The sequence below is a fragment of the Coffea eugenioides genome, chromosome 5 (genome assembly GCF_003713205.1).
Source record: "Coffea eugenioides isolate CCC68of chromosome 5, Ceug_1.0, whole genome shotgun sequence".
NCBI classification, from domain to species: Eukaryota; Viridiplantae; Streptophyta; class Magnoliopsida; order Gentianales; family Rubiaceae; genus Coffea; species Coffea eugenioides.
In genome coordinates this window covers 46235987-46248014 of record NC_040039.1, presented here as the reverse complement: position 1 = coordinate 46248014, position 12028 = coordinate 46235987, and the positions used below count along the sequence as shown (strand labels likewise).

The 12028-nt window shown below is 35.9% G+C and overlaps 3 protein-coding genes across 3 annotated transcripts; 2 read left to right on the top strand and 1 right to left on the bottom strand.

Annotated features, from left to right (window-relative positions):
* The first annotated feature begins 2579 nt into the window (after window positions 1–2579).
* LOC113770424 (cytochrome b561 domain-containing protein At4g18260-like) lies at window positions 2580–5049 on the top strand. The gene is made up of 4 exons (XM_027314872.1): window positions 2580–3034; window positions 3181–3342; window positions 4209–4357; window positions 4469–5049. Exons 1-4 carry the CDS (start codon window positions 2912–2914, stop codon window positions 4776–4778), a joined length of 744 nt encoding a protein of 247 aa, XP_027170673.1. The 5' UTR covers window positions 2580–2911; the 3' UTR covers window positions 4779–5049.
* A 314-nt stretch (window positions 5050–5363) lies between these two features.
* Window positions 5364–6664, bottom strand: LOC113770425. Its single transcript, XM_027314873.1, has 3 exons — window positions 6425–6664; window positions 6002–6067; window positions 5364–5901 (listed from the first exon to the last, which is right to left on the bottom strand). Exons 1-3 carry the CDS (start codon window positions 6591–6593, stop codon window positions 5600–5602), a joined length of 537 nt encoding a protein of 178 aa, XP_027170674.1. The 5' UTR covers window positions 6594–6664; the 3' UTR covers window positions 5364–5599.
* Window positions 6665–8402: 1738 nt separating this feature from the next.
* LOC113769845 (GDSL esterase/lipase At4g10955) lies at window positions 8403–11527 on the top strand. Its single transcript, XM_027314145.1, has 2 exons — window positions 8403–8959; window positions 10147–11527. Exons 1-2 carry the CDS (start codon window positions 8781–8783, stop codon window positions 11117–11119), a joined length of 1152 nt encoding a protein of 383 aa, XP_027169946.1. The 5' UTR covers window positions 8403–8780; the 3' UTR covers window positions 11120–11527.
* Window positions 11528–12028: the final 501 nt, after the last annotated feature.

The window sequence follows — 12028 nt, the reverse complement described above, 5'->3', positions numbered from 1 at the left end:
AAACACAGCAGAAAATTCATAAAAAATCTCATTTTTTTATGCATTTTGATTTTTTGAGTTTGTTAAATTTTATGTATTCTCAATTAATAGTTATTGGATCTCAAGAAAATAAAAAAGAACTAAAACATGATGTTTATGAAAGAGAAATAGCAATATAATAAAAAGTGGAACAGAGAGTGGCACAAAATATGGGACAGAAGATCCGTTGCGCATAAAATTCATTGAGCCGAAGTTCCCCTTGAATTGGACCAATTGGTAATGGCCATGGGTGCATTTTTTTTTAAATTTTTTGTTCGTACGATATATGTAAAATAAAAAAAAGTACTTAAAAGTAAAAAGTGATTAAACATAATTTTTTAAATAATATATCAATAACTGATTTATAAAATTCAACAAAAAAATTTCCATGTTTGAAGGCGTTATTTTTATTAAAAAAAAAAGAAGGTATTATTTTTGGTCTGGAATTGCTGTTCCTCTTAAGATTTATCTGAAAACATTTTTTAATACATATAAAAGGAGAAAAAAAAAAGTTAGCTAAACACGTGGGTCCTAATTCTTCGTTAAGTTGATGTTTGGATTGCAGTTTTTTGTAGAAAAATTTTTAATTTTTTTGCGAATACGCTTTTCATTCGTCATTTACTTCATATATATCAAATCAGTATAATAAAATTTTTTTTTGATAAAATCTCTAAAAAATAGCAATCGAAATGGGACCTAAGTTTTCATAATTCCAGTGGAAGAAATTTTATTATTAATTAAGTTTTTTCACCAAAGAAAGTAGTGGTGGGATCGAATTTTAACAGATCCATCCACTTCTTGCAAAAGATGAAATTATTAGTTCATGTGTGCGGTCTAAAACTCTAAACCATGCGCCGCTGGCTTATTACTAAAGTTGCTTCGCATGTTCCTCCAATTTGGTCAAGATCACACTCCTCTTCCTGCATATTACCACATTTTTGCATCTTGATTTTGTAGTTGTAATCCGATAGTTGGTTCAAATACGTGCAGTCACAGTAAGAAAGCTAGTTTGATGTGGTTTAATTTACATCAAATATGAGTCGTCTGGAGAGGAATGTGCCGGGTGGTAGAAAAAGAGAATATGAACAATGCTAATCAGCTTCGGGCACCAGAGACTTTTTTGAAAAAGGCATAAGCAAAGAAAAAAGGAAAAGGCTTATTTGAATAATTGATGTGTATACTCACCATGCATACGAGAAAACATCAATCAATCGACAGTTAACAAGAGCATCCCAGGGTTTGTTCATGCATGGTCCTGTTTCTGTCATCATGATTAGCTATTACGATCATTATTTGTTGTTACTGTTATTATTACCACTGCTAATTTTCTGGTCTCATCATTCTTTTCAGTCTTCACCAACCATCACGAGCTCGTTGCTATAGAGGAACCGAAGGGTAAATTTCGAAATTGTTGCACATTTTCTAATATAAGACATTCAAGGAAACTGGTTCCTCCCTGTAATGCTGCTGAATCGCTTCGATGGAGACAATTCACTCCTCAGGTACGTCGTTGGATTGTATAAACCATGCATTGGAAGATCAATTAGTGCATTGTTGGATCTGGACCACGTGAAACATAAAGGCAAACAGATACATCAACAACGTAGGCTCCAAATTGTTATCATGGCATCCAAGAATCAAATCCAGTGCTTGATAATGGAGGTCCCCCCCAAGAAAAAAGTTGCAAAGAGCTAAATTATCATGCTCAACCATTCTCTTCATGCTCTCTGTACCTTTTCAAGATGGGGTGCTGTGTCAAATCAATTTCAGTAACCTGATCAGTTGATTACGAATACATGATATGCTAAGTCGTAAGAACCACATAATGATTCTAAAATGGTACTTCTTACCTATTTTATGAGCTGTAAATCTAACTTAAATACCTCTACAGTTATCCATTATGGTGGTTATAATGATTTAAGTACAGAACTTTAGATTAGCTTATTTGCTGGTGTCTTTGAACTGCGAGATGCCTCGGAAGTAATCATATTATGCCACTGATTTAAAGTACAGCAGAAACAATCTAATCTGCACTTCATCAACATTTATGCCTGATTGTGCCATAAAGCCTCTCCACATTATCGACTTCCACAACAGAACTTCAAGAAAAGAACATAAAATAGGATGCAAATCAGAAACTGGGAGCAAGTTTATGAAGATGCGTTGATTTTCAAGAAAAGTTGTCTGTCTAATTGGAATATATTTGGTCAAAAGTAGCGTTCATTCCAGCAGAGGCTAAAATCCCACAAAGGGATGGTATACACATCCCCAGTCTGTTCGAGCATTAAGGAAGACAAAAGTTTAACATCTTCTGTAGTGATCTCTGGACGTTGGACTCGTAAAGGATAATATTTTGTATTACTTTCTGTCGACCACTGAGTCATCTTCTTTTCAGTTTTGATATACCATTGACATTCTTCTACTTTGTAATCAAATATTCTTCCCATCAAATGAAAAAGCCTGTTAAAGTGGTCCCACCAGGTTGAAACAACAGCCAATGTCCAAACAACCATTTCTTGCTTCTTTGGCTATAAAAAGTCTTGCCGGTGGATTTCAAAAGGAATGTGCATACAATAGTTTATTCACAGAGGTCCAGCTTTAGCTTCTTTAGACAGAAAGAGGAGATGCTCCTCCGAAAAGATTAATGCTCAACTTCCTCTAATGTTCTATATACAACAGCAAATAAACTAGTTACCATAACGATGGGCATTGCAGTGGTGGAAAAAGCAATGTAGTTGAGCCTGCGTAGGAGAATATATGTATTTAAGAGAACAAGTTCTGTGGCCGCTGCTCTCTCTATAATTCAAGAGTCAAGATTAAATTGCAGCTTTTACTGGTAATTTGAAGCCTCAAAACACAAGACAAGCAATATTGGTCCTTGAAGAGTTTGATCATGCTTTACAAGCAGAGGAGCTTGCCCCTGGCTGTTCTTACTCAACTTCCATTAGTTGTGTGCTCGTCTATCGTCCATATAAAAACAGGCAATACTCATTCAAGCGGCAAAAACAAAACACAGGTAATTCATTTTCATGCATGGCATATCAGATGTTCTAATTCTAGCTTTGGATTCATTAATATTTAGATCATTTCGATCAGGAATTCATGTATAAAGTAATCCTTTTTTTGAAGAAATTTACAGTACAACTTTTCCTTATCAATTAGATGACTGCTAAACTATCATCTGAGATTGCGATCCACGGATTTCTGTTATGGGCTTCCATGGGTTTCTTGGTGCCTGTTGGAATACTTGTAATGAGGAAGTCAAACAGAGAGGAATGTGGAAGACGGCTAAAAATCTTACTCTACATTCATGGTGTTTTACAGGCAAGTCAAAATTTGTTGTTTTCAGTTACAGTTAACTTTGATTATCATTCTTCACTTCAATATTAACTGCTATCCTCCAGATAATTGCATGACAACTATAATTAGCATGTTAAACATTGTCTGCTAGAAAATTTTCTTGGTCAGATTGATTGTCTCCACATTCAGCTGTTCATGATGGTTCAAGAAAAAGGAGTAATGATTCCCATGTTGCAAATAATTAATCTTACCCACCGTCTGTTGATAATAATTACTTAGTTCATATTTCTTAATCCGGAAAGATGTTTTTTGTTATTCATAATGGATACTTGGAGACGAAGAAAAGGCAATTATGAAAATTCTGTTGTTTAAAAGCCATAAAGAACTTTTTAGGTTTCTTAATTGGCATAAGCTGTAATACACACGCATACATAGCACACAGTTAATACGCTAAGTTCAGGAATTTCCTGATTAACATAAAACGTTAGCATGTTTATGTTGTTCCCATGGTTCAAAGTCGCGGTCGCGGCTTGACCGTTCCACATCGGTCTCCGCATATTGATCGCGGTCTCGACGAGACGTGAATTTTTGAAATATTTAATATTCTAAAAATTGTAAAAAATATGATAAATAAAAATAATTAAAAATTAGTAAAAATAATAAAAATTCAAGTTGACTCCGGATGATTCGGTGTGACTCGGCTGTTTCAACCATTCACAGTGACGTCACGACTTGTTACGTATCTTGGAAACGTTTCGTCGCGGTCTTGTCTCGGGCTAGTCTTCGAACCATGGTTGTTCCAGATCAATAGACCCAGATTATTCATACAATGGTATGAATTACAAGCTATCCTTCATCATCATCTAACAGAGAATATTTCTGTTCTGCAGATACTGTCAGTTCTCCTTTTGACAGCTGGAGCAATAATGTCCTTTATAAACTTTGAGAACGCTTTCAACAATGATCATCAAAGGTTGGGATTAGCACTTTACGGTCTTGTCTGGCTGCAAATGTTGGTTGGTATAATACGACCACATAGGTAAAGCATGTGATATGTCCACCATAGAAATTATATATTTTTTTAATTTTCAGAGATGCAATTGATTAGGGACATTTAGTTTCTGAGTGCATTTACCATGTTTTACTTCAGAGGTAGCAACGCAAGGAGTGGATGGTTTTTTGTTCACTGGTTACTAGGGACTGCAGTTTCTGTGCTGGGAATCATCAATATATACACTGGTTTACAAGCTTATGGTAAGAAAACTTCAAGAAGTGCACGAATCTGGACCATTCTTTTCACAGTGGAAATCTGTCTTATCGCCTTACTCTATCTTTTCCAAGAAAAATGGGAGTACATTCAGAAACAGGGAGTAATTTTAGGCAATGAGCCTGTACAACCTACCGAACAAGAGATTTCACCAACATATAAGCAGAAGGAAACAGCAGAAGAGCCTTGTTGACAGAAGAATCTAGGAAAAAGCTTACTTCTACTGACATGGGATTTCTTTCTAACCATTCTTCATTTTGAACTCCAGTGTGATAGCTTGACGCCACTAGAAAAGTGGAGTATTCGTTGGTTTGCACTTTATACATCTAAGGTGTCATTTGCTCCCTCATTTTATGCGGCCAGACTTCCAATATCATGTATTTCCCACAAACATGTACACTTCGGTTGCAAAACAAGGAACAGTTTGATATATGAGTGTAGTTAGATTACTATAGCACATTCAATCTTAGATGACCAGTGGATTACACAGCAGACTGACGTAAGATGCCAAGTAATCGCAGCTATGTGATTCAATGCTTTTGGCAAGCAACTTAACAATCAAGACAAGCATCTTACACGAGAACTTATATGCACCAGTACATTATCACCCTAATTACCAAGTTCAGACCTTTATGGAAACTATAATTACAAAGGAAGAAACAGAGGAAGGAAGGAAAAAGATCAGGACGAACCAAGTGCCAATCAGTTTTAGATATTGCAACGACTAAAAACTGGTGCCACAACACAAATATTCTTTTCATGTTGTACTCATCTGCAATTACAATCTGGATAAGCCATATATTTAAGTACACGTAGACAATTGAGCCATGAAGATGTAAGATGCCAAAGATTCATGTGTAAAGACAATCATCTATTCTTGTAGAGGTTTAGAATTAGGACACAACTGTTTTGGCGAATGCCAATTATAACAGAACATCTTTCAGAACATTTTGCAGCATTGCCTACTTCATCATGCTAGTGTTGAAGAGTGTGATTTTTCAACATACCATACATTTATATGTCATGGAAAAGCTGGACATAGCCAGTTGCTACAGCAATTCCTAAGATAATAACAGGTGGAAGGATTACAAATGCTCCAATTGTAGCAAAGAAAACTGAATCATTCCTCTCAGATACTTCATCCAGGTAAGCCTGTCTTTTGATGTTCCTCTTCTGTGAAATAGTTAAGAACTTTGGGCTAACCTTTTTCAGATTTTTTCCAAGTGGAACGATAAAATCGTCATCTCTCTCTCCAACCAAATTAGCAAGCTGATCCCGAATTGTTAGTCCAGGGGAGCTCCCATCACTCTCATAACCTACAGTAAATGTCGTTACAGATGTAAAATGTAATGTAGTAGTGTTCAATAATCTATGTTCATGTTTCTGGAGTTGAGATTGTAATTTGAGTTGAAGTACCATCAACTGGTGAGCCACCAGTGAGTTGCTCCAAGAGATCCAGTTGCATCCGAGTAGAAGAGGACCCTTTGAGAAAAGTGGAAGTAATCAGTCAGCTAAACTATGTCAATCAATAGTTAAACAAAAAACTAGAGCTTTCTTGTGTAACAAAAATGGACTGGAATATGCAGCAGCTCAGGCTCGTTAATCAGGAAGCAACATTTCCCAGTCAAAATAATGAAGAGGCTTCTTAAAAAAAAAAAAGAAAGAAAGATGAAAAAAACACACACACACACAAAATATAACAACTTGCTTACTTCAAAGTGGCAACAAAATTGCCAAGAAACAAGAAAATTGCAGTCATGAGATGGACATATTTCCTAGTTCATTTAGATTAGTTGAAAGAAATGTAAAGAAAAAATATTCAAGAACAGCAGAGGGTACCAGAAACAGCAGGACGGTCCTCCTCTGCAACTCCACCACCTGTTTTTTCAGATACAGCAGCTATGGCAGAAGAAGGTGAAGGAGATGAACATAAAAAGGGCTTATATTTTGGAACAATAATTGAATTGGGTTTTTGGTATAAAGGCACAGTGCTGAAGTTTAAAGCCATGGAAGAAATGGAAGCCTTCTTCTTGAGGTTGATTTTGGAAGGTTATTTGAGTTGCCATCGTTTTTGCCTCAATTTTCTCAAGAAATTTAGAAAGTTCGCTAATTTTTTGGTGCCTCAATTTAAAATGCAGTTGGAAATAGCTGCTCCACAAATATTTCGTTCGGGCCCCAGTTGACACAGGTGGTCTTAGCTTCCACTCTTCCGGTATCTGGGCCTGGAGGTGGACAGAACAGAACACAAGTGATATTGAAAGCGTGTTGATAGTTTTACTGATGGATCCACGTTTTCTCTTGGACTATTTCGGCAATCTGTTGAAATGCTTCGTGCCTGATTTTTCCTAATTCTAGAGTGTAATCCCCGATGCAACCCAAAGAGTTACTAGAATAGTTGTAAAACTCCTTGACTCAACCAAAGTGTGTTTGGGGTGAGGAAGGACTGAGCCTTCACTTGTACATCTTGGTTAGCATCGCCATCTATTGAAGAGGCTATTGGATTGATATTTGGTTTGCATTTCTTATCTTTTCTATTTAATTAAGTTTTCTTTATTGTGCTTAAATTTGATATATCTTTGTGCATCATTGTGAAATCTCCTAGAGAGGAACCTTCACTTGAGCAACCTCACAACCCGACTTTTGCCAACACAAAATACAAGCTTACATAGAGGTAGAAAAGAAAAACTAATACTAATTAAACTTCATATTCTTTTTATGCCCTTTGGTTTTGGTGTTTTGTTATTATTTCTCATTTTTTCCAACGAGGAAAAAAGGGTAATTTTCTTTTCTCTTTCTCTCTTCTTTTTTTCACAAAAAAGGTGTTAAGAAGTCACAAATTGATCGGATGTCAATTCAAGCCAGTAGATTAAAATTAATAGAATTTAATTGTGTTCAATATTTTGGACATAATTGTTAGTGATTATAGGACACCCATAACATAGATTTTCTTGAATTTGCAAATTTAGTTGACATACATTGCTTGATAAACATTTTATGCTACTCAGACATTGACATTTTTGCCTCTTTTTTTTTTCCTTTTTAGTAGGGACATGGTGAGATTTAAAAAAGTACAGAGAAAGAAGGGAAAATGAATTCAAAAATTTTGATTCCTTCACCATTTGATTATCTTATAATGTCATGCTTTTTTTTTTTTTCGTATTTTGAATTTGAGTAGAATATTGTACATATTACATTGAAAAAGTCACAATGGAATGTCCTCAAAAAAAAAAAAAAACACATTTAACAACTCCCATTAATTAGACAATTGTTAATGGTTAATGGTTGTGTTTTTTTTTTTTGTCAAAATTGGAATGGCATTTTAATATTAGTTATGCATATGCTTGAATTTTTATTGAAACTACGTATTAACTAGACACAAATTATAGGACAAAATTTAAATCTTAATCTAAATCCCACTCTAATAAAAAACCAAATACAACGATCCCCAATTCATATAATAATAGAGATCAGTCAATATATTTTTAAAAATTAGCCTCTCATCCATCTTCCCCTTCCTAGGGGCTATGTTTTTCCAAATACATGGTACTATGTTTTTTTTTTTTTTTGGAAAAAACTCCAAAAATATGCTCCTAATCTATTTCCTTTGTTTTTTTTCCTTTTTTTTAAAAAAAATTTAAGAGAAGGCATAAATCATTAAGAAATCCAACGTAAATCCCAGGTGCCACCTGCGTATGGGAAATGTACTAGGATACTATACGAACCAAAAGACCGCGTGGACACAATGCAACTTGCCAATTGCCAGCAACATCCCAAAAGGAATATGACCGTTGGAGTTCCGTTTTCTTCTCAGGCGTTGTTTTTGACCTTTTTTTTCCCCATATATCTCTCTCATAATTAATCATCACTCCTCAACGCCATTACTACACTAACCTGCATCTTAAATCCTCATTAATTCCTTAGAATCCAATTCCCCGTTGTCAAAAAAGCTAACTTTCCTCTCATCCCGTCACTTCTGCCCACTCTTTTCTCACTTTATTTTTCTGGGTTTTTTCTGAGGTCACTGAAAAAATAGATAGAAATCCTTAGGTGGGGTGATAAAGAAAGAAAAACTCAGAGAAAAGTTAAAGCAAGAAGAATAAGAATAAAAGCAGAAAATAGTGGGTTCTGCTTGTGGGAATTGTTCTTTTCTGTGGGGTTTTTGTGGAGTGAATATATAAAGATTTGAACTTTGGTGATGGCACAGTTGGGGGAAGACGAGATTTTGAAGAGTACAGGTGGTGGTGGTAGTGAGGGAGGAGAGAAAGTAGTTTTGATGGAGAATAAAGAAGAGGGTCATCATCCTTATGCTTTTCATGTCTCTGGACCTAGAAATGTTTCTTCACCAAACTGGAGGGACCTCATCAGTTCCAGTTGGTTAGTGCCTCAAAACTTTTTCAGCACATTTACTCGGATCTTTCATATTCCTTTGTGGGTTTGTCAAATTTATTACAGTCACTACTTACTTTCTGAAGACTTTGTCCTTTTTTTTTGTTGAGGCTGGTTTTGGTTTGATCTAAAGTCTGCAGGATTTTGATTTATGTATTTGTGATCTGCTAGAATTGTGAGACGTAGATTATCAAAGACGTGAACATATCCTTGGTAATATGAGGAGAATTGTATACAATTGTGGCTTTTGAGTTCTTTGTATTTACAGGCTATTTGATTCTATGTGGGTACTGGCATTTGAATGGCCTATATATAGCTTCGAAAGAGTGAGGATACGACATATTCAAGGCCACATTTTTGGTTCAACATGTTTGGAAACAATATTTGTAGTTCTTTGGTGATGGCTAGTTTATTTCTTTCTTGAAACTCTGTATACTGACTCTTCAACTTGATTACGTGTTTAGTCTAATCTTAGTATCACAAAAGCCATAAGTTTCGTTTCAACTATGATCAAAAGAGGAAAAACAAAAAAGGATTTCAGCTAGGTTCATCAACTCCTTTGACAACATCTGGTTTGTCAAATGGTACACTTGAGATATGGTTCTTTGATAGGCATTTTTTTTTTTAAATAATTTTCTAAACTTTGTCTCCTCGGCTTCCTTAATGAAAAGGTTGCTTGTGAGAATTAAGGTGGTAAGCATAATTATTCTCCCAAGAAATTTATTGTCACTGCACTTTGGGTTCTCTTGATCATAGGGGACTTGTTTCCTGAAGTAAACCATCTGTTAGGAATGTCTTAAGCAATGGTATTTTTTCCAATTCTCTTGTATGTCAGGTAACAACGTGATACATTACTATGACATACCTCTTGTCCTTATAAAGAGATACCCGTGAGTTGAAGGGACGCTTGTCAATTAGGTTTACCCCATAGATACCCAAACTTTGGGCAGTCTTCAGATCTTTGAGCAGGAAGGTGAATAAGGCCTCCAGATTTTCATTTTTTAACAGAAAATGTGATGTTTTTTCTTTAATAGGATGCACTATTCCTTCTTGGAATGATTGATAGATAATTTTATCACCCATTTATGCATCTAACTGTCATTTCATATAGGAAAATGTAAATGCCATAAAACTAGAAATTCACGTTTGACATTCTCAGTAAATTGAATATGCAGGAAAGATGGTAATTACAAGAGAACCGTCATTGCCTGCTTTATACAAGCTGTGTACTTGCTTGAACTTGATAGACAGGAAAAGAGGACCCCAGAAAATGCTCTTGCTCCAAAATGGTGGATACCCTTTAAGTACAAGCTGGTCCAGACCTTAGTAGATGAAAGAGATGGATCCATATATGGTGGAATACTTGAATGGGATCGATCTGCTGCTTTGGCTGATTTTGTACTCATGAGACCTAGTGGTGCTCCAAGAGCTGTTCTAGCACTGAGAGGAACACTTCTGAAAAGTCCAACAATTAGACGGGATATTGAGGACGATCTCCGTTTCCTAGCTTGGGAAAGTTTAAAAGGATCTGTTAGATTCCATGGAGCTTTGAAGGCATTAAAATCCGTTGCTGAGAAATATGGAAGTAGCAGCATATGTATTGCAGGTCATTCCTTAGGTGCTGGTTTTGCACTCCAAGTGGGAAAAGCATTAGCTAAAGAAGGAATATATGTGGAAGCTCATCTATTTAATCCACCATCAGTTTCATTAGCTATGAGCTTTAGAAGCATTGGGGAAAAAGCTGGATTTGTTTGGAAGAGGGTAAGGTCGATGCTTCCTTTAAACAGTGAAAATCAGGGCAGTACTGATCCAGCTGCAACCTCGATAATCGCAGGAATGAAGCAATGGGTGCCACATTTGTATGTCAATAACAGTGACTACATTTGTTGCTATTATACTGACCCAGATGGAGCAGAAAACAGCCAGACTGAAAAGGAAAACACCAGGCCTTGCAGTGGAAATTTTGCTGCCAAACTTTTTGTGATGTCAAAGGGCAATCAAAAGTTTCTTGAGGCACATGGATTGGAGCAGTGGTGGTCTGATGACTTGGAAATGCAAATGGCTGTCCAGCATAGCAAGCTGATAAGTAGACAGCTGAAATCGTTATACAGCGGCCCTCCTCAACAAACACAAGGCAAGCTTCAATAATGGCAGAGCAGCTGGCTGCTACAGATGTGTTGCTTAATAACTCGTTTTCAAACCATTATTCCTTTCCTCCATATACATTTGATTGGGTGTTGGTAGGAAAGATCTACCAAATACGCTTTCATCCTGAGATTGCTTCAATCTTTTTCTGTCATTTAATACATGCTCCATAGAGAAACAACCACAGATCATTGATTGCCACCTTTAGTTGTCATGTTTCAATTACATTATTATATTGCAAGTGTAAAAAAAGAGTTTAAGCTTTTATTTTCAGCTAATGACGTCAATGACAGATCAAGTTTTCCTTCACTAAGCTTTCAGTCATTATAGTGGAGTATTATTAGAGGAAAATGTTCTTGTTATGCTTTGGGCAATGATCTGTAAATGCATTGGGAGAGATGTGTTGGAACATGAGACCCGTACACAGAAAACACCACTCAAGTTGCAATGATGTCTTTTGCCATATTTGCCTAGTACAGTAGCAGTGCACGTAATTTTTACCTACTTCATCTTCTCTACTTACAAGCTATTATTGTGGCTGTCCAGCACAAACTCTAAAATATTCTTTGTTTCCTATGAGTGAAACTACAAGTCTATAACTTTGCATCCTGCATTTGGTGCTTAATTCAAGAACTAGCAATTTATCAATGAATGAAAAAAGAATTAATGGAAGAATTGGTATGACTTTTAGCTTGGCAATGTTATGTTCTTGAAACTAGAAGTACTTGGTCCACTATTACTATTCATCCTCTGAAAATTTCAGTATCGTATACAAGAATGTGTTCCATGCTATGTTTTCTTATGTATAACAACATGTCATCTGATCTTCTGTTTTTGAGTTAGAAGATGTTAAGAATTGGCTATATTATTGGCATTGGAACACTGGACAGTCAACCCTTGAGAGCCAAGACA

Coding starts and splice junctions, on each gene's coding strand:
- LOC113770425 (XM_027314873.1), bottom strand. CDS start 6,593: ATGGCTTTAAACTTCAGCACTGTGCCTTTATACCAAAAACCCAATTCA. Junction 6,068..6,424: donor GGACCGTCCTGCTGTTTCTG/GTACCCTCTGCT, acceptor CTTTTCTCAAAG/GGTCCTCTTCTACTCGGATG. Junction 5,902..6,001: donor TGGTGGCTCACCAGTTGATG/GTACTTCAACTC, acceptor CATTTACTGTAG/GTTATGAGAGTGATGGGAGC.
- LOC113770424 (XM_027314872.1), top strand. CDS start 2,912: ATGCTTTACAAGCAGAGGAGCTTGCCCCTGGCTGTTCTTACTCAACTT. Junction 3,035..3,180: donor GCGGCAAAAACAAAACACAG/GTAATTCATTTT, acceptor CTTATCAATTAG/ATGACTGCTAAACTATCATC. Junction 4,358..4,468: donor GGTATAATACGACCACATAG/GTAAAGCATGTG, acceptor GTTTTACTTCAG/AGGTAGCAACGCAAGGAGTG.
- LOC113769845 (XM_027314145.1), top strand. CDS start 8,781: ATGGCACAGTTGGGGGAAGACGAGATTTTGAAGAGTACAGGTGGTGGT. Junction 8,960..10,146: donor GACCTCATCAGTTCCAGTTG/GTTAGTGCCTCA, acceptor TTGAATATGCAG/GAAAGATGGTAATTACAAGA.